We start from the raw sequence: 27,788 nt of genomic DNA, 5'->3' as shown, positions 1-27,788 counted from the left end.
TAGTTTACTGAAAATGTTGTGTTTTCTGAAAAGGCAGATTTCAGAAACTTATTTACAAGGATTCTATACGATACTCCTGGATAAGATCGAGCCACCTAGTGACCTCTTGGCCGTTTATAATCCACAAATACTACGTACCTTGCCAACTGAACAAGGAGGTCAACAAGTGAGCGGACTCCTTCTCCCATCAGAGTATTTAACTTAAGCTCCTCATAGACAAGGTGAAGAACAAAAAAAATTGCAGGGATGTGAGTGAAGAGAAGGGTAGAATTATCCAGACTCAGGTTCTGCGAAAAATCCTCATCTTTCGCCTGTGAAACTTCCAAAGGACTCAGACATAAAGATGTAGTCAGAAGATGGGACTCAACATGCTGGTGGTAGTCTGAATTGAGCAAATACTCCCAGTCCTGAGAAGAATAAAAAGATATTAACTTTTTAAACAATGCCGCCTTATAATGTCATCATTAAAAAACAAACCCAAACTGACTTAAAACAACCAGAGTTCTAGCTTCACATTAAGTTGATCTGAGAATATGAAAAGTCCCAATGCTGAAAGAGTAAGACCAGCTTATAATAGCCAAGGGACTCCAGGTCCCAAAGATGAAAATTAAAACAAGCCTCCTTTAAAAACCATGTGGACAGAGGGATGTGGCTCAAGTGGTTGGGCACCTGCTTCCCACATGCAAAGTCCCAGGTTCACTCTCTGTAACTCTTGAACGCAAACAAAAAAATCAACTCTCACTGTGGAACAAAAGTAGCTCAGTGGTTGAGCACCTGCTTCCCATGTACGAGGTCCTGGGTTCAATCCCCAGTCCCCCCTGAAAAAAAACATTCCAATTAAAACATAGCCAATAGAGCTGAACAGAAACCTCACAAAAAAATACACAAATAGCCAATGAGCATGTGAAAAGGTGCTTAACATCAGTGGTCATCAGGGAAAGGCATATTAAAACCACTAAGAGACAAAGGGGCACATACACACACATACACAAATAGTTAAAATGGAAAAGACGGACAACTGCAAATGCTGACAGCAGCACAGAACGAAGGGCAGCCCCACACCTCACCGCCAGAGCAAAACGGCGCCACCAGTCTGGAGGCGTGGGGGCAGTTTCTCAAACCTGACAGCAATGACCCAGCTATTTTCCTGCTAGGTACGGGCCCAAGAGAAAGGGAAAGCTATGTCCACAAAGACGTGAAAGAGTGTTGGTAGCAGCTTTGCTCACAAAGGTCAGAAAATGGAAACAGCCTCAACCACCACCAGCGGGAGAAGGGGTAAGCGTAGATGGCCGTACTACTCAGCAATGACAAGGGACACTGCTGAGTGAAATGACACACTGTGCTATTTCTCTTACGCCAAGCTCTAGGTCCGGCAGAACCCTCACGTGGCAAGAGACATCACATCGGTGGTCACTTGAGGGAAAGGGGCCGGACTGATGAGAAACAGGCACGAGGAAGCTCCGGCCTGGCGGAGACATGCTGGGTCTTGACTGGGTCACAGGCTATGCGAGTGAGTGGCCATCAGGCCACACTGACCAAACACAAACTTCAGCCTGAGCGTTTCATTTTATGCAAATGGAATCTCAGTTTTTAAAAAAACAGATCCTTTAAGAATATACCCATTGAACCTGATATGTTTGAGGATATAAATGAGAGAAACACCACATAGAAAGGTAACTATTATCCCTTTAGGTGATAAAACAGAAATAAAACACCTATAAACCCAAACCAAAACCATGTAACAATACTTGTTGTAAGCTCTGCATCCAGACGATGCAAAAATGTTTATAGTAATTTTTAGATGACCATTGGAAAGGAAGATGAATAAATGACCACAGAACAAATGTAACAGGCCCCACCCTTCAAAATTACTGTAGTATTAAAATAAAGAAAAAGTTATTTGAAATATTAAGACAAATCAATAGTAATACCAGAGAAGTGGAGACCAGTACAACTATCCACAGACTAATTTCTACTAGCAAGAAATAGTAGTGCTTACGTCATCAGACCCGGTCTCAGAGGGCCTTGCTTTTTTGGGTGCAATGACAGGGGAAAGTGATCCCTCGAAGTCAAACTGGGGAAAAAAAAACAAAAAGAGAAAAAGTCAGAAAAATGCATCACTATCAACTGATCAAATTAAAGGATTCGGAAATGAGCTCCACCAACTAGGGAAACTGAACGAAGCCTTCAGAAGTCAGGTTTCCGTCTGGATGCGACGGACTGCTATGAAGATGAAAGAGGGGGACACGTCAAGTGGCTCACGGGGTTGGGACGGTGGTTTCCTTCCCGCCGCCACTCCTGAGGCAGCAGAGAGGACCGACCTCCAGTACGAGGACTTTGACGCAAGTTCAAAATATGCCAACTCTCGAAGCATGAACCCAACAGTAGCCATTCCTTTAGAGCTTATCTACGGTACATATTCTAACAAGCCTAAGGCAGAGAACTGTAGCTACTCTCCAATGTCTTCATTCTCCTTTTTCTCCTGGACCCCAGCTGGACTATATGCCCTGCCTCCCTTGGACTTAGATGGGACCCTGGGACAGTGGGGTCCAGACCGTGAAAGCCCCCCTGCATGCCCCTGCAGCCTCCTCTGCTCTTCCACCCAAGGCAGCCTTTGCAGTCTCGTGTTGAAGATGGCAGACGCTCTGCCAATCCAGGTCCCTGAATACCTGGTGATCTGTGTCTGATAAGCATCGCTATGGGAGCAAGTCACGCTTTCCACTGTGCATGAGCCTTTACATCTTCTAGGGCCTTGCTGTTCAAAAGTGAGCCCATCCCAACCAAGAGAGCTACATAAAAGCAACCTTCTGCAAGTCTACTCCCCTCTCACATCACCTCTGATGCCCCTGCAACTTCCCATGAGCACTGCACGGTGCTGAAAGCCAGGCTCGAGCCTGGCACAGAACAGGGCTCAAGACCTATCTGATGAAAAAATGAACATCCCAGAGGACGCAGAAAGTTAACCTCAAAGAAGGTGGCACAGAGAATGCAAGAACCAGAAGGAAGCAGGTCATCTGGCCCGGTGCCCAATTTAACACATCAGCCTATTAAGGTGGGCCCAAAGAAATGCAAAAAAAAAAATCACAGTTACTGGCAAAAATTCTGTATTTCTACTCACCATCCATTTATTTAAATGAAACTTTAAGAAAGGTAAATGTGGAAAAAACAAAATAAAAACTGTTACCAAAGAGGAACACTTCGGCCTGAATTCTGTAGGACAAATTATAGCAAGGGTTTAACGAGGCCGTCTTGTAACTGTTAAAGCAACTTGGCCCCAAGGACTTATTTCCTTGTTTTTCTTGTAGAGCCATCAAGCAGCATATAAGTCAGAAAGGCACATCCTTCTTTACACAAGAAAAATGGGGTGCATGGACCCCTCAAAACGTGGCACCAGTTCGACATGTCCTACCGGATAGTAACACAGAAACCACAAGGAGCTGAAGTGGAATTACACTGTAGAAATCCTCAGTTTCATGGGGCTTAACCTTTTTCTGCTTAACAAAAAAGAACAGAAAAATTGGGGATGAAGTAGCTCCCATGCAATTGTTTGGAATAAGAAAAGAAAATTGTCCCTAATCTCCCAGTAAGACTTTAAGGAATTTGAAGGGCAATTTCTTCATATGCTATAAAAGACACAGAGTGCCGCCCCATGCAGGAGTGCCAGCCAGCACAGAGACCTGCAGCATCAAGACAACACAACAGAAAGAGACACAGAGACCGTAAGAGACACGGCAGATCGGGGAGCTGAGGTGGTGCAAGAGAGTGATCATCTCTCTCCCACTCCAGAAGGTCCCAGGATCGGTTCCTGGAGCTGCCCAGTGAGAATGCAAGCAGACACAGAAGAACAAATAGAGAATGGACACAGAAAGCAGAAAAGGGGGAGGAATAAACAAAAAATTTTAAAAAACCAACAAAAACGACTATTGATCCTAACTCCCAGTCATTTTACAAAGACGAGAAGAGATGTAGCCAACCACGCTTCATATGTGATAACATAAAAACCTGGTAATTATAATCAGTTATTAAATACCAAATAATATTTTATTTGCAACAACATACTTACAATAAGCCTTGGTATAATTCCAGTGTTTTGAGCAAGGCAGGCCTAGTATTAAACTCTCAGGGTTGTAATACCAGCTAGGCAGACATGACCTCAGTAACAACAGAATAATCAAGGAAAAGCAAACGCGTATACTCACATTTCGGGTCCACACTAAACGGTCTGTGTTATAGCCCATCATGTTCATGAGACAAGTCACAAATAAATTCCACTCGGAGTGAGAACCAGGCCCCCCGGGGGCACTGTGGACACTGTACCACTTGACAAGCAGCTGCACGGCTATTTCTTTTGGCAGGATAAACTTAATTGCGTGTAAACATGTTTGCACTATTAAAAACAAAGATTAATTTTAGAGTACATGCATTTCTTTCTAACTCCTACTGCATAAAGGCTAATTACTATGAATGCAGAACTGTCAATAAACAGCCAGCGAATGCAAGCAGCTCCTAGCTGACCCATCTGAGAGGTAAACTAACAACCAAATTAAATGGGGATGCGCTGTGGTTCGAGGGCAGCCTTTCTATTTGACTAAACTTTTTTTTTAAAGGAGGTACTGGGGATTGAACCCGGGACCCAGTACATGGGAAGCAGGCGCTCAACCCAAGCTACCCCTGCTCTCCTGACTCTACTTTTGACCATTAATTTTAGATCAGAAATAAGGTGGCCAAATAGTCCAGTGTACCTGAGACAGTCCTGACTTATACCCAGCAATTTATTATTAGCAGCTCCCCCTACCACTCTCAAAATGTCCTAATTTGGACCATAAATTAAAGGTCACTCTAAGAAAAACAATCTCTACATGAATAAATCCACCTGAAATATTAAGTACTTCAGGCATGTAAATGTATAACGTCCTACATGTGCACTCTCCAACGGCAACCTGGGCAGTGCTGAAAGCTGCTCTCCATGAGGGAAGGAGCCCGTTAACCAAGCTTTACACAGCTTCTAACCCGACAGCATTCTGTTTCCAAAGCATCTACCAGGAGGAGAGTGAGCGCCTCAACGTGTGAGCCCAGGCCCAGCGTCATAGCCATGAGCGTGTTCTGTGGGCACTCCACACAGCAACACCCTTGGGGCGCTGAGGGCCACAGTAGTGGGGTGGCCTGCGTCTGCTGTGACCAGAAAGGGCCCAAGCTGTCGTGTGTCTGTATCGTCACAAGCCTTGGCTGCTCCCTTCCCACTGCCACTCTCACCGCAGCCACCAGGCCCTGCTCAGCAGTATATCCCTCTACTCATCAACCTGCTATGTGCGCACACCAAGGCAAGGGTGGAAATCATCAAATTTGTCTTGATTGAGACCAAAATAAATGTAAGCCACAAACGGCTTCAGGGTCTGAGGACTCCTTTAGAAGTAATGTAAACTGACATGCATGGATGTGTGATTTCTACTTGGCTATAAAGGGGTACGCTTTTACTTTACATTGTGTTTATTATTTTGTTTCACTTATTGTTACTTGTTTTTATGTATTTTGTTTAGGTCTATGATACTTCCAAGTACTTGGCCTTGAGATTACCAGTTAAATAACTTTTAGAAAAGCAAGGTATCTCTATACCAACTCAGAATATCATTGACTATACCAATGGAAGAAAGTTCCTAAAATGAAAGCTATTCTAGTCCATTTACCAAATCCCAAATCCCAAATTGACAATTGGCAGTTGATGATTTGCGTTGGCGGCAGTTAGATTCTGACACTAATAGGTATCATGAATTTCATTATATCATAAAGCCATTCTTTTCTTAACCTACATTTGTTGATAAACCCTTTCAATTTCAATTTTTTTTTTTTTTACTGTTCCATGATCAGTAATATTTTCTACCTAGTATTTTGCAAACTTCATTTCAATAAATTCAGGCAGAGTCCTGTATTTATTAAAATACCTCTGATTGTAGTTTGACTATAATATTAAGTTTTATTCAATTATGATAATTATGTTAACTTCTAAATTTATCTAACAACTGAGATTTATTTAGATTAAAAACATAATCCAAATATGCCAAAAAATATTCAGCCGCTTGGCCTTTCTCATTTCTCGGATTTTCTCCCAGGAGGCATATGCCAGGTCTAATCTCGCTGACAAGATGCCTCAGAGAAGCAGGCAGCCCCCGTCAAGTGGCCCCAGCCCAAGAGCCCACAGGGAGAGGACGCCACAGGCTCATGTCAGCTTTGTAAAAGACCCAATCCCACTGCTCTGAAAACAGAAGACGTGTCAAAAGCCCAACAACTGCTGATGGACTTGAGTCACAGCTCCACACCTGTCACTAAGAGCCCAGAAGGCCAGTGAGAACCTCGCATACCTAGCTCAGATGTGGCCATCTCAGGAACCGAGATTCTGACCATGGAGCCGCTGCTCAGTTCCTCGTGAAGTGAAAGGAAACAAGAGAAGGTAGAGTAATTTGTGCATTTACATCTTTACATGTCAACACAGTCATGCTTTTTATAAGACCGTTTGCCTAGCAAACAAAATTCAGGGAAATAAATGAAAACCAATTATTTTTCCAACAGACTGAATGCTTCCAAATTTCAGGAACTATAATTTTGCTTATCTGCAAAATATTTTGAAAAATTTTTTAAAATAAGTGTCTATTTTTATAGACACTAATTGATAATCACAAAAAACAGCAGGCTTATTTTTAACAAAAGGAAAAAATCAAGTCAATACACAACTAATTATTTTGATAAACCTTTTGGTTTTGATAAATTGTTAGTAACAAACTTTATAAAACTTAAGCACAATAACTAAAGTTATTTGAAATAAAACAGTGCAAAAAAATGATATTACAACAGATTTTTAAAAGCATAAATTTGTTTTCATTCTTCAGAAAAAATTCTGCATTCTGGCAAGTTTGAAATAATAGCTCTATTTCCTGGAATACTATCTCTTTTAAAAAAGAATACTTACTAAAGTTACTCTATTATGGACAGGGTCTCTGATAGAATGAATATAAATTCCAAGCTGTTGGAAAGTACAATCCTCATGATATAGAGAATCATGAAGTTTTGAAGAATCCCTTAGTTCTGGAACTGGGGACAGTAGAACCACCTGTGAAAAAGCCATAAATACAAAATAAAGAATTTTTTCAAAAATTAATCATAAAGAAACTATTTCTGTTTTGCATAAGATCTAATAATTATACACAATTGTACACTTCTGTTTAATGAAGATGAAGTAGCTCACAGAACAAGGTTCTCACAGACAACAATGAAAAAGGGGGATAAAATACCAAAATATTAAACTGATGGTGCTGCAGAGCTGTGGGGGCAGCTGCTGGGAGAGAAGGCACAGGAGGGCCCCAGGGAGGCCCCGGGGAGGCCCACTCCTTGCACACACACACTGCTGAGCTGCTCAAGAGGAGGGCCTGGGGAGGGCCCTCTCCCATCACTCTTCCTGCTCTGAGTCTGGCGGTAAAGGTGAGGGAGGGGCACAGGACAAGCTGTTGAGATGAAGAGGGCCGCAGCACTGGGGCTAGAGATATGAAGCACAGTTTGAGGCAACCGAGGCAGACATGCAGAGGGACCGGCCCAGGAGGAAGGAGACAGGCACTGGGCAGTGCCTCCCTACAGGGTGTTCTGTCTAAAAACACAACAGCATTTACTGGTTCGCTTGTAGACACACAATCAAAAATGTTCAAGGATCTGTTACTCATCACACGCAGGTGCTTCCTAAATTCCCTCTCCAACCATGAGCATGGGCCCTTTTTGTATTCCACTAATGCAATTCACAGGCCGGTCTAAGTGAATATCCTGTCAACTGAGAGGCAATCAAGCCCACCATGCATTTCTTCTAACATTCCAGCTCCTCCTCCTCCAAGAGCTGCTAGGAAAAACGCAGCCTCGCGGGGCCTGGCTCCAGGCCTCACAGCACAATCTGCCACCAGTGGGGAGCGCTTGCCGGTGCCCCGCGGAGCACAGCACCTCCACTCCTCCAAGGCCGAGGCCCTAACTAGTGCGCTAGGGGCTGCAGGCACAGATCCTGACAGCCCGGACAGCCAGGCGCGCTCTCAGAAGCGGCTTTGGTTCGGGCCCCCTCCCATCAGGACGCACGCTGCCATCATGTACGCTCAGCGCCCCTTTCTAGTCCTCTTCCAGGGCCCACCTGGATCGCAGGCTCTTAGGCAGCAGTGTGAGTGCGGCACCCGCGCAAGGGGGGCTCCCTGAGGGCAGAGCTGTGTCACCTTCATTCTGCAATACCATCTAAAGTGTCTCACATGCCACGAGGGACTTCTGTGTTTGCGCAGTGAGTCACAGTGTTTGAAAACATTTATTCCAGAAGTATGAGCAAACCTTTCAATTCTGTCGTTTTTAAAGCACAAAAAGTTTACCATCAAAAGAACTAGCATTTGATCGTGCTTTGTTAAAGCCACGTGAGTTTCTGCCGCGCTGACCCTTCCTTACCTCATCCAAGGACCCCAGCAGCTTGCTGAGAGGCCTGGGAGTGCCAGCTCCGTCCAGCGGAGTGCTGGGCCGCGGCATGGTGCCGGACATGGTCAGCGAGGGCGCCGGCAGGCCCGGGATGAAGACCTTCCCCACCTGCAGCAGCAAAAGGGGGAGGTCAGGGGTAAGCGCCGTCTGCACAGGCCGCTGGAGCAGGCAGAGCACTGCTTCTGACATCTTAAAGTTGTACTCACTGAATACAACAGAAAACAAAGAGAACTCAAATGTTAAACGACCTATCAAATTCCACAAGTCAACTGCAAATGCCGTGGTATAATTTCCCTTGCTCAGACTCCTTCCCTTCCTTACTGAAGGCATTTTCACAGGAAAGCAGGGGTGCCGACAGTTAAGAAGTGTTACAGAACTCTGCACACTATTGACCTGTGGCCCACCTTCCTGGTGGTGAAAGAGGTAAAAGAGGCCTAGGCTTTCAGAGGTCATAAGCAGCAGTCTTGCTAAGTCTCACGGCAGAGAGAAAGAACACCAAGTACTCCTCAGGGACTACAGAATAAGGCTGGGTGGTGCTCAAATTAAATCCAACCTAATTCAGACTGTACTCAAGAGAGCTCACCACCTCTGCCTTAATCATAAACGCACTTAAAAAAAAAATAGACAAAAAAAAAAACACTTTACATAGAGTTACTTCTTCATTGATTTTTAAAAATAATCCACACTAGTCACCCTTATTTTGGCTATCCTTGAGATTCTCAGGAAAAAGACAATAGAAATTCACATTTATACAGGCTGAAAACTCTTGGTAAAATTAAAAGGAGATGCTCGGAACTCCAGTATAACTTTAACAATATACATATATTTATGTTAATGTGTCATTCAAAAGGTAAGGAAAATATGCCTAAATAAAATCTTTAGGATTAAAAAACAAAACTGACAGTGAGAATGAGTTTCTATAAAGTTTTTTCAATAGCAAATTTGTTTTTTTAAAGATACATAGATCACACAAAATGTTACATTAAAAAATATGAGAGGTTCCCTTTAACCCACCCCCCACCCCCCACTCCTGCACATCAACATCCTCTTTCATCATGTGGCACATTCACTGCATTTGGTGAATACATTTTGGAGCACTGCTGCACCACATGGATTATAGTTCACACTCTCCCCCAGTCCATTCAGTGGGTCATGGCAGGATATATAATGTCCTGCATCTGTCCCTGCAATATCGTTCAGGACAACTCCAAGTCCTGAAAAGGCCCCATATCACAGCTCTTCTTCCCTCTCCCTGCCCTCAGCAACTACTGTGGCCACTGTCTCCACATCAGTGCTACAATTTCTTCCATTGCTAGAGTCACAACAGTTCTTCACTGATTTTTAAATAATCCATGCCAGGCACCCTTATTTTGGCTATCCTTGAGATTCTGAGGAAAAAGACAAAAGTTCACATTAACACAGGCTGAAAATTCTTGGTAAGATTAAAAGGAGATGCTCAGAACTCAAGCATAACTTTAACAGTAGAGACTGCCAGTCAAGGGAGAGAAGGAGTAAGCGTGTTCCATGCCATTTCATGCTACTCTTGCCACTAACTACAACTCACACACACACACAAACCCCACGCAAAAACCACAATGCAACTAGCAGAAGATGCGGAAAAGTGTTGAGAAAGGAGGTGGAGCGGCTAGGGAGCTCAGAACAAGGACTGACTTAACGTTGAATTTCCGAGGGCTTTTCTTAACTTTCTACATAACTCAGCCTGGGCACTCAAGGGCCCTTGCAACTTAGAAATACCAAGGGGTGCAGACCAAAGAAGAGCCCTAGGAAATCTTGCTCTTTCTAGCCAGTCTCAGGAACAGGACCTAGCCGGACAGAAACATGCTCACCACACCCGCCCTGCTCCAGGCCACACGACCACGGCCACGACACCCGCGGCACCTGCCCCGTGCTCCCAGGAGCTGGGCCTGTGGGCCGGGATGGGGACCGCAGCACCCGCCTTGCAACGCCTGGGCCCCCGCAGGGCACTTGCTCCAGCACCGAGGTGGTGCCCCGTCCCCACCTCCAGGCGCTGCGGGCAGGACCGCGGGCAGAGCACCTCGCACTGTCCCTGCACTCGGGCAGCGCCCCGCTGCCTCCCCAGACGCACTCAGCTCCAGCTGTGGACGGCATCATTCAAGTCCTCTGCAGCCTTGGCATATTTTTGTATTGATAATGAGAAGGAATTTTGAGTTTCCACATTTAATTGTGGGTGTGTCTATTTCATCATTAATTATGACACTATTTTTCACAGATGCTCTTATCAAGTTAAAGAAGCTGGAAGTTTCCTCTATCCCTAGCTTGCTGAGGGTTGGTTTTCTTTTAAATCAAAAATGAATGTTAGGGAAGTGGACTTGGTCCAGTGGTTAGGGCATCCATCTACCACATGAGAGGTTTGCAGTTCAAACCCCGGGCCTCCTTGACCGGTGTGCAGCTGGCCCATGTGCAGTGCTGATGTGCGCAAGGAGTGCCGTGCCACGCGGGGATGCCCCCGCGTAGGGGAGCCCCACACGCAAGGAGTGCGCCCCATAAGGAGAGCCGCCCAGCATGAAAGTGCAGCCTGCTCAGGAATGGTGCCACACACACGGAGAGCTGACACAACAAGATGACACAACAGAAAGAAACACAGATTCCCATGCCGCTGACAACAACAGAAGCGGAAAAAGAAGAACACGCAGCAAATAGAAACAGAGAACAGACAACTGAGGTGGGGGGGGGAGGAGAGAGAAATAAATAAAGAAATCTTTTTTAAAAAAATGAATGTTATAGTTTGTCAATTTTTTTTTTGCATTAACTGATAGGATCATGTGCTTTTCCTAATTATGACAGACTGTATTACATTTTCAAATGTTGAAACAGCCTTGCATTCCCAGCATAAACCTCCAGTTGGCTGTGGTACATTGTTCTTTTTATATATTGAGGACTCACCTTGCTAATATTTTCTTGATGATATCTGTGAATATTTACATCAATGAGGTTTATCAGCCTAGTTCTGTTTGCACTGTCTTTGGTTTGGGTGTTAGGAAAATGCCTGCCTCACAGACTGTGTTCAGAGCACTTTTCCTTATACTCTCCGAAAGGGATTGTTCAGGACTGTTTGCCAGGCTTGGCCAGCCCCGAGGGTGCAGCTTCCACACGAGCTGAGGGCTGCCAACGAGCGCCATCTGCTGGCCAGACCAGAAGAGTGGCCGGAAAATACTGAGAGAGAAAAGAGGCAGGGGAGGGTCTTGGAAACAGGCCTACGCCCGCCCCGTTGCTGGGTCCTGAGCCTTGGTTTGAGCAGTTGAACAGGGGCACTCCCAAATATCTAGAACAAGTTGACCCAAGAGTCAAAGAGCAGTGGTAGCTTACAGCTACTTAGCAGTAAATCCCTAGACATCGAGTAAACTCAGCCTCAGAATCAGATGCTAGACACCAGCAAAAATTACAAGCCCTACTAAGGAAAAGGAAGACATGACTCAGGCAAAGGAACAGCCAAAGCTCCAGAAGAGACACAGACTTGAAAAAGCCCATCAACGAGGTTCCTACAAATCTCCTGTATCAAATATATCAACAGCGTTGAAGGACAACATAGCTAAAATAAGAAAAGACATTTAGATGTATGATACTAAAGAGATGTTACAACTCAACAATAAAAAGACAAACGACCCCATTTAAAATGTGCAAAAAGACTTGAATAGACATTCACCCAAAGAAGAAATATAAATGGCAAAAAAACACACAAAGAAATGCTCAACATCACTAATGATTGGGGAAGTGCAAATCAAAACTACAATGAGATATCATTTCACACCTATCAGAATGGCCACTATTAAAAAGACATTGAGGGAAGCAGATGTGGCTCGTGGTAAGGCTCTGCCTACCCTATGGGAGGACCCAGGTTTGATCCCTGGGGCCTCCTGGTGAAAAAGAAGAAGAGAAAGCATGCCTGCACGGTGAGTCAGTGCCCAGGTGGCGAGCCAAGTGCCCGCAAGGCAAGCCAAGTGCCCGTGTGGGTGCCCACTTGGCGAGCCGAGAGCCAATGCAGTAACTGAGTACCCACGTGAGCGCCTGTACAGTGAGCCAGTGCCCACGCAACTGAGCCACGCAGCTAGCCGATGACACAAAAGAGAGACGAAGGGGAGAGTCAAGGTGAAGCGCAGCAGAGACCAGGAACTGAGGTGGCACGATTGACAGGGAACCCCTCTCCACATCAGAGGTCCCCAGGATCAAATCCCAGTGAATCCTAGAGGAGAAATACCAGAAGAGAAGAAAAAAAGAGAAACAGATATAGAAGTTCACACAGCAAATGGATACAGACAGCAAAAACAGCAGGCCAGGGATGGGGCAGGGACGGGAAGGGAAAAAATACCATTTAACTACAAGGGTCGGAGAGGATGTGGAGAGATGGGAACAATTACTCACTGTTGGTGGGAATGCAGAATGGTCCAGCCACTGCGGCTTCCTAAGGAAGGTGAATACAGACTTGCCAAGTGACCCAGCAATACCACTACTGGGCATATACCCAGAAGAACTGAGAACAGTGAAACGAACAGACATCTGCACACCATTGTCCATAGTGGCGTTATTCACGATGGCTAAAAGATGGAAACAGCCCAGGTGGCTGTCAAGCGATGAGTGGATAAACACACTGTGGCACATTCACGTGATGGAACATTACGCAGTTGTAAGAAGAAATTAAGTCATAAAGCATATGACAACATGAATGAACCTGGAGGACTCGATGTTGAGTGAAGCAAGCCAGATACAGAAGGACAAATACTGTATGATTGTGTTACTATGAACCAAATATACTGTGTAACACATTGTATTATTCCATTTATATAATATGTAAATATAAATCAATTTATAAACATGAAATTTGATTAGCGGTTATGGTGGGCTAGGGAAAGTATCCTAATGGATGTGGAGTTTTTCTTTTTGGAGTAATGAAACAGTGCTAAAATTTTTTGTGATGGTGAATACACAACATTGTGATTATACTAAAAGCCACTGATTCTACACTTTAGATATATCATATGGTATGTGAATATATCTCAATAAAACTGCTTAATAAATAAATAAATAATTGTACAAGAATAGCCAGAAATAGCAGCTATGTACAGCAGGGGAAACAAAAAGCAATTGAGAGGTAAAGAATTTTCTTATTTGTCTTTTGTTTATTATTATTGAAATAATGAAAATGCTCTAATAATGATTGAACTGATGAATACACAACTACGTAATTATACCAAATATCACTGTATGCTTTGGATGAACTGCATGCTTTATTAATTTGTATCAATAAAACTGATTTGTTAAATTTTTTTAAAAAGACATTAAAAGACACTGGGTGAGTACAAAGAAAAATTTGAAATCTTGGACAGAAAAATAACAGATCTTTTGGGAATGAAAGACACAATAACTGAAATTAAAACACAATAGAAAGGAGCTGAGGTGATTCAAGCGATTAGGCACCTCCCTCCCACATCAGAGGTCCCTGGTTTGGCTCCTGGTACCTCCTAAAGAGAAACAAGATGAACAGACACAGCAAGTACAAACAACAAGGGGGGGGAATAAATAACAAGAAGGGGGAAAAATAAATAAAATAAATCTTAAAAAATATATATACAACAGAGGCACACAACAGTAGATTTGAAATCATAGGAGAAAGAGGAAAGAGCAAATAAAATTGGAGAGAGAGAAGAAGAGAAAGAATGGAAAAAACTGAACAGGGACTCAGGGATTGAATGACAGTATGAAGTGCAACAACATACATCTTAGAGGAGTCCCAAAAGAGAAGAAAAGGGAAGAGGCAAAAAGAGTATTTGAGGAAATAATGGCCAAAAATTTCCCAACTCAAATGAAAGATATGAATATACATGTCCAGGAAGCATAGTGTACTCCAATTAAAATAAATCCAAACAGACCTTCCCCAAAACACAAAATATGCAAATGCCAAATGCCAAAGATACAAAGAAAATTCTGAAAGCAGCAAGGGAAAAGCAAAATATTACATATGAGGGATGTCCAATAAGATGTTCTCCTCACAAACCATAGAGGCAAGAAGGCAGTGGTACAATAAAATTACAGTACTGAAAGAGAAAAACTGCCAGCCAAGAATTCTTTATCTGGAAAAACTGTCCTTCAACTAAGATAGTGAGTTTAAAATAGTCACAGATAAAGAGAATTAAGAGAGTTTGTAAACAAGAATCCAGCTCTGTGGGAAACACTAAAGGGAGTTCTGCAGCCAGAAAAGACTCTAGAAAGAGAGACTTGGAAGAAAGTAGAAGTAAAGTCTAACCGGGCAGCCAAAACGGCAAAAAGATGGACAAAAACAACATGACATATGAAAGCCAAAGGGTGCAATGGCTGAAGTAAGACTCTGTTGTAATAATATTGAACGTCATTACATTCAATGGACTAAACTCCCCAATGAAAAGACACAAGCTGACAGAATAGATCATGAGCCATCCATATGCTATCTGCAGGAGACTCACCTTAGACCCAAGATGCAAACAGACTGAGTGAAAGGTTGGAAAAAGATATTTCACACAAATAGTAACCAAAAGAGAGCATGAGTATACTGACAGTATACTGATGTCAGACAAAACAGACTTCAAATGCAAAAAAGTAGTAAGAGATGTAGTAGGCCATTATATAGTAATAAATGGGACAATCCACCAGTAAGGAGTAACAGTTATAACTATCTATGTACTGAATCAGGGTAGCCCAAATGCATGAGGCAAACTCTAGCAAAACCAAAAGGAGAAACAGACATCTCTACAGTAATAGCTGGAAACTTCGACAGGCCACTCACATCAATAGTCAGAACTAGACAGAGGATCAATAAGGAAACAGAACGTGAACAATATGATAAAAGAGCTGGAGCTGACCGACATCTACAAACACTGCAACCCAGGTCAGCAGGTTATATATTCTTCTCAAGTACTCATGGATCTTCCTCCAGGATAGACCACATGTTGGGCCACAGCACAGCTCTCAAAAAATTAAAGATCAAAATTATACAAAGGACCTTCTCTGGTCATAATGGAATGAAACTGGAAATCAATAACAGGCAGGAAAGGGGAAATTTTGGCCACGCAGGGGTGTCCCTGCGTAGGGGAGCCCCATGCACAAGGAGTGAGCACCATAAGCAGAGCCGCCCAACACGAAAGAAAGTACAGCCTGCTCAGGAATGGCGCTGCACACACAGAGAGCTGACACAAGATGACGCAACAAAAAGAAACGCACAGATTCCCATGCTGCTGACAACAACAGAAGCGGACAAAAAAACACGCAGCAAATAGACACAGAGAACAGACAACTGGGGTGGAGGGGGGGTGGGAAGGGGAGAGAAATAAATAAAATAAATAAATCTTAAAAAAAAAAAAAATATGGGATACAGTGAAGGCAGTGCTGAGAGGGAAATTTATAGCCCTAAAAGCCTATATTAAAAAAGAAAGATCTAATATCAAAAAACTAACTGATCACCTGGAGAAACCTAACTGAACTGGAGAAGCTAGAAAAACAACAGCAAACCATTCCCAAAGCAAGCAGAAGGAATGAAATAATAAAGATTAGGGCAGAAATAAATGAAATTGAGAAGAAAAAAAAAAAGAGAAAATCAACAAAATCAAATGCAGGTACTTTGAGAAAATCAATAAAACTGACAAACTTTGAAGATGCTCTTTCATTATTTGTTACAAATGTTACAAATGTTTCACAAAAATGCAAGGTATTTATAGTGCACTGTATGGCAATGCAGTATGATGTTATACATGTTTGTTTTTTAAGTTCACAACTTGTACTATACACTTACTGTTTATGTATGTTCATGTACGAATGATTTATTTAAATAATTTGTTTTTAAAATGAAAAAAAAAAGAAAACAGTGAAAAGGGCAGAAACCAATGACTTTTTTTCAAAAAATCAAAGAAATGAAAGGTAGTTTATGTTAAAAAATAGTAATAAAGGTTTAGCCAGCCTGATCAAAAATGAAGGAAAATAAAGAGAAAGGACACAATGACTAATACCCCAAAAGTCAGAGGGACCATCATTACGGATGTGATACAGCATGCAAGATAATACTGTGAACTCCATGCCCACAAATTTAACTAGTTAGATAAAAAGAACAAATTTCTGAAAGGACCCAAATTACCAAAGCTCATTCTAGAAGAAACAGATAATGAATAGTACTAGATCAAGAAACTAATTCATTTTAAACATTCAAACCAAGAAAACTCCTGCCCAAATTGCATTACTTATGAATTTTACCTTGTATCTAAAAAAAAAAAAGCAATACCAACTCTAAACAAACCCTTTAGAAAGTAGAAAAGGGGACAAGGGTAAACTCACTCATGAGGACAATGTTATCCTGATCCCAAATCCAGATAAATCCATTTAAAGAAAAGAAAAACACAGGCCAATCTCCCAAACAAAAACTGTAAAACTACGTGAGTAAATGGAACCCAGCATGTAGAAAAGAATCCTACAACATGATGAAGTGTTTGACATTTTTAAATCGCTCAATTGTGAGTCATGAAATCAAGAGACTAAAGCAGCAAAGCAGCAAAGCATTAAAAAGTCAGGGAAAAACCACTTGGTAAGACAACATTCACTCATGACAAAACATTCCAGGAAAACTAGGAATAGAAAAGTGTGGGAAACAAAGGCATGTTGTTTCCATGAAAGCCAAGTTACTTTCTGACCACTGGGTCATGCTGTCCCTAGAGATATATGTGCAGGTGGCTAATCTCTCTGGGAAACATAACATTCCAGCAGAACCCAGACTTGATATTTCAAGTAACCTGGGCAACAAGATTAATGAGTATATTTGTTTCAATGATATAATAGAACATTATGAGTTTTGGTAACTATCTTATCCACTGTGCACTGTGTTATTTAGAATGAGGTAATGGGAATAGTTAGCTAGAATAGTTGCTGGTTCTCACAATTGCTTGGGGTATATAAAGAAACCCCTGAGATTAATAAACTTGTCTGACGAGCTTGAGGCTTCAATGCTCGCAGATCCCCTGAACCCAATCTTTCTTTATCTTTCATTCCTGATACCCTCGGGTCCATCGACTCCCACAAGTGGCGCCCAACGTGGGGCCGGAGGCAATAACTTCAGCAGAGATTCTTCCACGACAGTATCGGGAACTCGGAAACAGAAAAGCCTTCTTTAAGGTAAGAGAGTCAATCAGTAGTAACCCGGGTTTGGCATTGCCATGTGTAAATGTATTTTAATATTGTTTCCGCGAGCATCAGGGTATGGTAATCAGCCAGGACGCTTGGAAGAATATTCACAAGTTTGAAAAATGCTTTTACATACAGTTGGCGTCACAATAAAAACAGCAGATTTACTTGAATTTTTTGCCTTAGTTCAGAAACATTGTTACTGGTTTCAGCCTCAGGGGCGTAATGTTTTAAGAAGAGTATATCAAAGAGGGGAATCCATTCCTTTATCTGTGTGGGCTTTGTGCCAGCAAATTGCTGCCGCCTTAAATCCTTTACAGTCTGAAGAAGGAGAAAAAGATGAAATTACTATATTTTCTAAGCCCATAAGTAAATTTAAAATGAAAGAAAGTAAATTGGAACAAAAACAGGAGGTTGAGGCGAATGGGGAACCATCAGGTTTTTTTCCCTCATCCTGATATTAACCCTTTCATCAATAAAAGCTCAGTGAAGTGTCCTAATGAAATATCTTCTGTGTAGCCAGTACAACCCTCTGCACCTACTGAATTGCCTTCTGTTACTAAGCCTAAATTAGAAATGTTTTCAGATGTTACCGATGCTTTGCCTTATATCAAACAATTATTATCTGCTTTCCCCCTAACATTATATGCGATACCACCAGATTCAAAGAATTTGCAAAGGGGTGTCAAGTTTCATCCTGAGCCAAAAACTTTTGAACTATTGAAAAATTTTAAATGGGCAAAGATACTAAATAAAGTCCTTGTTAGTGAAATCAGGCTTGTAAGAAAACTCTCTGTTAAAGTGTTAACTAAGATAAGGAAACTGTTCTGGCAGCAACTCTGCAACCCCCTGCTGTCTACACGACAATGTAGCTGTGGGCTAGTGGGGGTTAATAGAGTTAAGCCACTGGAAAAAGAGAAAAACATGGCAACATTGGTGTTCTGTTTTATTTCCATGCTAATTCTAATTGGGCTTATTTAACCAAGATAATAAAATTAGTACAAAATTTTTATCAAGGTTTAAAAAGGAATTTTCAGTTTTTAATCAATAGTTTACTCCTGAACTTCAAGTCTCAGTATAGTCTTACAGAGTAATAATCCAAAAATGTGTGTTAACTGTCTGTCTCAAGTTATCTTAAGTGATTGCTGATAACTAATAAAAATGTTTCCAAGCACAAGCTTGCATGTTACAGGCAACATGGATTCCAGAAGAAACCTTAATAAGAACTTAAAAGCAGCTATACCAAGAAAGTAAGAATTATGAGTTAATTGTAAACTGTATGTTTCTGTTACTGTGTTGTGATTGTTCTGTGTTTGTCTGTTCGTTCAATGTCAGTGTATATTTTGATACCTCCGGATAGTAATATAAATTAATAAAAATTTATAAAAGAGCTCTATTCAAATGGCCAAAAATTAAATAAGCACTTATATTAATACTTAAGTTTAAATGTTAATAAGATCTCTACAATGTTAAAAATTGTAAGTCTTGATTAACAAAATTACTATAAGTCTTTTCATAAAAAGTTGTTCTTGCCTAGATTAAAATGAATAGCTTATTTTTCTTCACAGGATAATATGAAGGATGTAAAACTTAAATGAATATTAAAAAGGTTGAAAGTTTGTGAGAATGCTAACTGAAATTTAATACGTTTTTGCAAAAAGGTATGTTTTGTCCTAAAGTAGGAGGGCTAATTTTCATAAACTCTTGGAACTTAAATGCATGTGGCAAGTTATAGAAAGTATTGTGGTAACTTTAAGTGAAGAAATGTGTTCTGTAAATGTAAAATTTGTCTTAAAATAATATAAATATAGTCTATATGGTTATAAATAATTATAAAAAGTCTTATGAAGCATTGTTTAAATTAAAGTGTTTAAGTGGCTAATTCCAAAAGGTCATTATTAAACAAACCTGAATTAATAATAATAATAAAAGGTAATTTTATAACAGAAAAGCTTGGCTGCAGCCAGCCTCCCTTGACAACTTGCTTTTAGGAAACTGTTGCTGATATTGCATGCTACTAAGTATTTAAAGTAAAGAAAAGTTCATTATTTTAACAAGCTTGTTTAGTGTTGACGGTATTATAAGAAGTTTGCTTGATAACTTCGTATGTGGGCTATATGAAATGTGTTTTTATTATTAAGGAAACAGGAGATGATACTGTCCTAAGATAAAATGACTGGTTATTAAGAAAGAGTAAAATATGGAACAAAACCTGAGTGAATACTAAAAGTGCAGAAGGTTCATGGAAAAAGAATTTTTATGGTTAAAGTTGAATAAGATTTGATGGGTCTATCTATAAAATTTTAAAAGCTTTAATATCAAGTAGTATACCAATGCAAAGTTAAAATTTTGTTCTTTCTCAAAGCCTCTCAAATCATTAATCTGTTTTGGTAAAAGCTTTTATGCTGAATAAAAAAAATAAAATAAAAAGTCTGTTTTATCAAAATAGCTTCTTGTGCTTTAACCTCATCATTTCCTCGGTGTTCCAAGAAGGAAAAGTTTTATCTATTTTAAAGGAACATAATGTTGAAAACTGCTTTCTCAAAATCAAATCCTGAAAAGTAGCCTTTTATTCCAAACTAATTATAAGAGATTTGTTCTTTTACCTTGAAAGAAAAATTAAAGTAAAAATTAAGTTCATTTAATATGTTATAAGTTGAATAAAAGGTGTTTTAAAGTGTTATAAAATTAACAAGTTTTTTCTTTCCTTTAACCCTCTGTTAATTAAAGTTGTATGAGTAAAAGTTTTCTATAAATGCTTAAGAGTGTATAAAGTTACCAATATTTCAGCATAATATTAAAGAAAAGTACAATGTGGTTAATTATGGTTTTAATTATTATAAAAGAGTGTGTGTCACAGAAACAACCTCTTATCATAGATTAAAGTAACAACACTGTAGTATGCAGCAATCCCAAACATTGCTAGTATGTTGCATAAAGTTAATGTCCAGCTGTATTGCTATCACTTTGTTTTAAAACTTGCTAAAACTTTCTTTAGTGTCTTAGACAAATCAAGCCAGCTGCATTCCTCTATCTGTAAAAAACCCAACAGTAAACTTTTGCAGTGCTTTTCAGGGCTATGTGCATAGCCCAACCATCTTGTACAGTATTTACTGATAGTAATAGTATTAAAAAAGCAGCATACATTATTTCTCAAAAAGAACAGGTTTGGCAAACTCCTTATTCATCTGCTAAACGCACAGAGCTTTCAGCCGTCATCAAGGTTTTACAAATGTTTTGAGAGCCTTTGAACATTGTCTCTGACTCTGAATATGTATGTCTTACTGTCAAGCATATTGAAACAGCTCATATCTTTGCTACTAATGAGTTATCTCAACTTTTCGCTGACTTGCAACATCTCATTAGGTTAAGACCTATTTACATTACTTATATATGCTCTCATACCTCTTTGCCTGGTCCTATGACAGCAAATAATGCTCGAGCTGATTTATTAGTAGGGTGTTTACAAAGCGCTCATGATTACCATGCTTTAACTCACATTAATGCTAAAGGCCTGTGAAATAAATATCAAAAGTTAACAAGACTACAGGCACAAGAAATTATTCGCACTTGTCCTACTTGTGGACCACTAACAGCGGTGCCTTTTCAGGCTGGAACTAATCCCAGAGGCCTGACTCCTAATCAATTATGGCAGATGGATGTTACTCACATACCATCCTTTGGTAAACTACAATATGTTCATGTTTATATTGACACTTATTCTCATTTTATGTGGGCTACTGCTCAAAGTGGGGAACGGTTTCATCATGTTCACTCACACCTCTGGTCTGCTTTTGCTGTAATGGTATGCCCTCTGAAAATTAAAACTGATAATAGACCTTCTTACATTAGTAAATCCTTTGAATCTTTCTGTTTAAAATATGGTATTGAACATGTTACCAGCACTCCTTATAATCCGACAGGTCAAGCCATAGTTGAATGCAGCCATCATACCCTAAAAACTATGCTTTTAAAACAAAAAGGGGGAGATGATGGTATTATAACACCAAAAGATCAATTGGCAAAAGCTTTATTTACTTTAAATTTTCTTAATGTTTATAATTCATTGACACCTGCGGAATGTCACTTTGGAAAATGTCAAATATCTACAGTGGACGCAGGAAATGAAGATCAACCAATATTCTGGAAAGATATTTTAAGCAATGAATGGAAAAAAGGCAGGATTAAAGTAAGGGGGCGAGGTTATGCTCTTATCATTTCAGAAAATGGAGAACAAATTTGGCTACCTGCGAAGAGGATTAAACCCCAGAATGAAGAGATGGGGTCTCCTGCAACTTCTGATAATAGTGATCGTAAGTAATGAGGAAGCTGCCGGTAATTACACTTATTGGGCCTATATACCTAACCCCCCATTACTTAAAGTGTTAACCTGGAAAGATCCTTTCTTTCATATATATCAAATAAAACCCATATATTTCCTGGACCAATTGATGATTGATTGCCAATTAAACCCTATGAAGAAGGACAAAGAATTGATAATCTCGTATTACCATTTGATTATCGGCCCTTATGCATGGGTAACCGTCCTTCCTGTACGTATGTTAAAAATTGGGCCATAACTATCTTCAAAAATAATAATACTCAGTTTATTGTGACTTTATTTCCCTCTTCCAATTTATTCATGACCAAAAATCCTACTTATGATTGTCCGCTAAAAGACAGTAGGGATAAAGGATGGCAAGAGTGCCATATAGGAAGAGGATCTGTCATTTTTAATGATTCCTATGGAATAGTGTGGGAAAGTGCCCCTATGGGGAGTCCCATTGAATATAATGACAGATTTATTTGGCATGGTCTAAATAGTAAAGGACAACAAAAAATAATTTTTACTAAAAATAATAGTGTTTGGAAACAGAAAGGGAAATGGATCCCTTCTCCATGGTGTAATATCACATCTATACACAAGCAGAAGAATCTGTGGAAAGTTTTTCTAGGAACAGCTCCTACTAAAGAATGGATTGGGAATAATAGTAAGAATGGTCAATATCTGCATTTAAATAAAATTCATCATCTTCAGGCATGTGTAAGAGATCCTTATGTGTTTGTGGTTGGAAAATTAACTATAACCAAGAATGCTCTATTTTATAAAAGTAGGGTCTTGCATACTTATTTGTCTGAGAACATTTTACAGAATGGAGATTTCATTATAATGGCTCGAAGGAGGCGGGGAGTGTGGATCCCAGTGTGACTGAACCGAATTTGGCAATCGTCACCTGAGAGTCAACTGCTGTTCCATATGGCTCGAGAAATCCTGAAGCGCTTGAAGCGATTTGTGGGACTGCTAATAGCTGGCATCTTAGGACTGACTGGTGTCATTGCAGCTGCCACTATAGCTATCATGGCCTTGCATGAGATGGTGCAGACTCAACAACACGTGCATGAATGGCATAAGAATGCTAGTGACTTATGGCATAGTCAAGAACGTATTGACGAAGAATTAAACAGTAGAGTTAGTGATTTACAATCAGCAGTTTTACATCTTAGAGATCAAGTATATAACTTAAACTTACTTAGGGGATTGAAATGTGATTGGAATGAAAGTAACTTTTGTATTACTCCACTTGCTTATAATAATTCTATATTTGATTAGGAAAAGATTAAAAATCATTTGATAGGTCATAAAGGTAATATATCATTAGAAATAGAAGAATTACAGAAAACGATATTAGAAATGTATCATAATCAGATTTAAGTAGCTGAAAATAAGGATATCTTTAATGTTAATTTCTCCTTTTAATACGTTTAATCCAGTAGATTGGTGGAAGTCTCAACATTTTTTATCAGCATTAGGAATAGGATTTTGTGTATTAATCTTGTTGCTCATTGTTGTCGCTTGCCTGGGACAAGAAGTATGCCAAAGACTGCACCATGTTGATGTGATGGGACAAGCTAATAATTTGGTACTTGCTAAAACCCTGATATAGTTCCCCATGGTCAGAGCGCTTGGCTGGTAGTCAATGACGGGTAAGACTCTCAGAGGAGGGCAACCTAAGACAGGGACAGCCACCCTGACCAAAACAAAAAGGGGGATATGTGGGAAACAAAGGCATGTTTCCATGAAAGCAAGTTACTTTCTGACCACTGGGTCATGCTGTCCCTAGAGATATACGTGCAGGTGGCTAATCTCTCTGGGAAACATAACATTCCAGCAGAACCCGGACTTGATATTTCAAGTAACCTGGGCAACAAGATTTATGAGTATATTTGTTTCAATAATATAATAGAACATTATGAGTTTTGGTAACTATCTTATCCACTGTGCACTGTGTTATTTAGAATGAGGTAATGGGAATAGTTAGCTAGAATAGTTGCTGGTTCTCACAATTGCTTGGGGTATATAAAGAAGCCCCTGAGATTAATAAACTTGTCTGATGAGCTTGAGGCTTCAATGCTCCCCTGAACCCAATCTTTCTTTATCTTTCATTCCCGATACCCTCGGGTCCATCGACTTCTACAGAAAAGAATTTCCTAAATTCTTCAAAAGGTATCTTCAGAAACCTCAGCTAGCATCATACCTAAAGGTGGAGCCAGACGCTCTCCCCAGGGTCAGGAGAAAGGAAGGACGCCTGCCCACCATGCCTGCTCAACCCAGGACTGGAAGTCCTAGCCAGTGCTGTCAGAGAAGAAAGAGGTAAGAGGCACACACCCTGGAAGAGAAACAAAACTGGCCCTACTCGAAAAGGTCACTGAGTATCCACAGAGAACCTAAAGAATCTACCAAAATAAACTACTAGAACTAGTAAGTAAATTTAACAGGGTGACAAGCCATGAGGTCAACAGTCCAAAATCAACTGTTTCTATCTGCTACCAATGAACCGTTGGAAATTAAAAAAAAAAAAAAAGCTCAAGTACCATTTATCACCAAACAAAAGGGAAATTCACATGGCCAATAAATATATGAAAAGCTGCCTAATCTCAGCTATAATCAGGAAATCTATCTTGAAACCATAGTGAGTTTCTATTATGTACTGACATTTTGGGAAAAAAAATAAAACTACTAATACTGTGGATTAGCAAGAAAGTGAAGAACTGAGAACTCTCATATACTGTTGGAGAAGAGAAGGGGGAATGTGTTTTAAATTGGTACAACATACACTTTAGAAAACAACATGGCATCACATGGTCAAACTGAATATGCATATACTCTAAAGGCCAGAAGACATATGTAAGTTTTTTTGTTTTGCTTTGTTTTGTTTGAGGTACCAGGGGCTGGGGATTGAACCCAGGACCTCATATGTGGGACGCTGTCACTCAACCACAAAGTCACATCAGCTCCCTTGAGTTGGTTTTTTTGTTTGTTTTGCTTGTTGTTTGTTTTTGTTTTTAAGAGGCACCAGGAACCGAACCTAGAATCTCCCATGTAGGAAGCAGGCCCTCAACTGCTTGAGCCACATCTAAGAACTTTTTTAAAGTATTTTCTAGAGGAAACAGGGAAAACAACACAAATAATGTGACTAGTAAAACAGCAAAAACTCACTAACAGTGAATGAGTCACCAGCTACACATCAAGGGATAAATCTAAAACAAGCATAACAATGAGGAAAACACTCAAGTCAGAGAAGATTACACAGTATGATTTCCTTTAAAGTTCAGAAACAAGGAAGACTACTCTCTAGTGATACATTCATAAATACAAAAACCAGTAAGAAAAAAAGAGCCTGATTTATCAAAAATCAGGTACTGTCTCTTCCTTAATCTAAGACAGGGAATGTGATCAGAAAGTACCCGCAGGGGACTATAACCTACTCTGTTTCTTAACCTAGGTAGTGGTTCTATGAATGTTGACTTTATTTTTCAATCAAACTGGGTATTTAAATTTATCATTTTACATTATTCTGTATGTAAATTTTTTAAATGTTTTTTAAAAAGGTGTAGCCAACCTATTACATACTAAATACAATGAAACTTTACAAAAACTTTGGTACTTCCCAAAGCCACCCATAAATCAATTTCAAAACCTTACTCTTTGTAAAACTTCAGTTTACTAACTTCGTTCCTCTTCAGTGCTCTACCTCTGGTTACTGAAGTTCCCCATCAGCACCACGGTGCCAAACCATCTACTGGCAGTGAGCACCAGCACTCCACACTAGGACCAACTCCTAAAAAATCCCCCAAATCCTGCACACAAGTAACAAATTTCATGTATCAAACGAAAGCAGCCTTAAACAGTAATAAAGGAGGGTAGTCCAGGAAGCGCAGCAAGCGCGACGGTTACTCACCCGAACCACCCCTGTGTACAGCACCAGGTTCCCACTGCCTTCCAGGACCAGCATGGTGTCTACCTTCTAAAACAGGGCAGAACATTTATTTTCTACTAAAAACTATGATAAAGTGTCGTAATTTTCAGCTTCTCAAGAACATGCTTGCATTTACCTCCACTGGGGCTGCATCTTTTGCCTGTATGTTGGTGACAGCGCCAAAGATAAGTTGGGACTTGTCATTACTCTCTTGAAACTTCACACAGCTAAATATTAAAATAAAAAACAAATGGTTGATACACGCAACAACCTGTATGGATCTTAAGGGCATTATGTCCAGTGGAAAAAGATCGTCTTAAAAAGTTACATACTGTATGATTGCATTTAATATAACATCTCAAATGACAAAGGTAGAGCAACAGACAACAGCAGAGGGGCTGCCGGAGGTTAGGGATGTGCTGTGCAGAGGAGCAGCCGGAGGGGACTGCTACAGCCAGGAAAGGTTCTGAATCTTCACTGCGGTGGGGTTTACCCAAATCTATACATGAAAAAACTGCATAGAAGCATATACCCACACACAAAGTACATGTAAAACTAATGAACCCTGAATAAGGTCTGTAGATGGCACTGCTGTCAACTTCCTGGTTTTGATACTCTAGTATGGTTAAGTAAGATGCTACCTCTGGGGGAAAAAAGAGTGCAGGTTACATACACAGGACTGCTCTAATTTTGCAACTTTGTATGACTGATAATTATTAGAAAATAAAAAGTTTAAAAAATGGGCAAAAGATTTCAATAGGCATTTCACCTAAGATGAACGGTGAATAAGCAGAGGAAAAGATGTTCAACATTCTCAGTCACTGGAGAAATGCAAATCAAAACCACAGAGCTACCATTTCACACCAAACAGAATGGTTACAATGAAACAGACTGACGCTATCCAATGTTGTTGAGGATACAGAGAAACTCCTCATGCATTGCTGGAGGGAACGCAGAATTGGTGCAGCCTGGCTGGAAAGCAGTATGATAGCTTCTTAAAAAGTTAAACATAAATTTACCATTCAACCTCACCATCAAGGTATCTACCCAAGAAAAACGAAATCATATGTCCACACAAAGACTTTTGCTCTAATATTCATGGTGCCAGTGTTCATTCACAATGGTCAAAAAGTAGAAACAAACCCAATGTCCATCAGCTGATGAATGGACAAACAAAATGTGTTACAGCTATACAATGGCATACTCTACAGCAACACAAAGCAAGTACTCATGCATGTCACAGCATGGTGGGTCATCAAAAACATCACATTAAATGAAAGAAGATGGACACAAAAAACGACATCCTCTATGATTCTATTTATCTAAAATGTCCTGAAAAGGCAAAAGAATAGAGAAAGCATTCCTGAGGCTGGGAATGGGAACAGATTAACTGCAAACAGGCATGAGCAATCTTATAAAAGGTGACAGAAATTTTCTAAAATTGGATCAGACTGGGTTGATGGTTGTCATAATGCTACAAGTTTACTAAAAACCCTTCAATCATACATCTAAACAGGTCAATTTTATGGTATATAAATTATTTCTAAATAAAGCTGCTTAAGCCAAAAAAAGGAAAAAGAAAAGAAAAGAAAAAGAAAACGCAGCCCAGGTTATTTACACAAAACCCATGGGAAATTCACGCACTTACCGTAACTGGAGCTGGGACTCTACTAAAAAACATAAGAACTTTTGCCCACATAGGTCAGACGTGATGAACACTTTTGAGGCCTGTGAATTTTTCTCTCTGAAACAGTTAAATTAATAAAGTAATTGTCAGCATTAGTGCAAAAAGCAATCATGGTAGCTATTAAAGTCTTTGAAAATACTCTGGAAGAAATCTAAAAGCCACCCAGGCCAAGCGATAACCTTTAAAGA

At 40.2% G+C, this 27,788-nt stretch overlaps 1 protein-coding gene across 3 annotated transcripts in view; it reads right to left on the bottom strand.

Annotated features, from left to right (window-relative positions):
- The window catches only part of ANAPC1 (anaphase promoting complex subunit 1), a 116,324-nt gene that overhangs the window by 64,428 nt on the left and 24,108 nt on the right, over nucleotides 1–27,788 (bottom strand). For all 3 annotated transcript variants that reach the window (XM_071208698.1, XM_058278076.1, XM_071208699.1), the window contains exons 11-19: nucleotides 27,562–27,657; nucleotides 26,050–26,140; nucleotides 25,896–25,961; nucleotides 8,455–8,589; nucleotides 6,962–7,102; nucleotides 6,357–6,417; nucleotides 4,200–4,387; nucleotides 2,000–2,074; nucleotides 139–407 (exon numbers count right to left, since the gene is read on the bottom strand). In XM_071208698.1, coding sequence (XP_071064799.1) covers nucleotides 139–407; nucleotides 2,000–2,074; nucleotides 4,200–4,387; nucleotides 6,357–6,417; nucleotides 6,962–7,102; nucleotides 8,455–8,589; nucleotides 25,896–25,961; nucleotides 26,050–26,140; nucleotides 27,562–27,657 — 1,122 coding nt within the window. The remainder of the gene's footprint in view (nucleotides 1–138; nucleotides 408–1,999; nucleotides 2,075–4,199; nucleotides 4,388–6,356; nucleotides 6,418–6,961; nucleotides 7,103–8,454; nucleotides 8,590–25,895; nucleotides 25,962–26,049; nucleotides 26,141–27,561; nucleotides 27,658–27,788) is intronic.

This window comes from Dasypus novemcinctus, chromosome 17 (genome assembly GCF_030445035.2).
Source record: "Dasypus novemcinctus isolate mDasNov1 chromosome 17, mDasNov1.1.hap2, whole genome shotgun sequence".
In the NCBI taxonomy this organism is placed as follows: domain Eukaryota; kingdom Metazoa; phylum Chordata; class Mammalia; order Cingulata; family Dasypodidae; genus Dasypus; species Dasypus novemcinctus.
The sequence above is the reverse complement of the archived record's forward strand: the minus strand, read 5'-3'. Positions and strand labels throughout refer to the sequence as shown.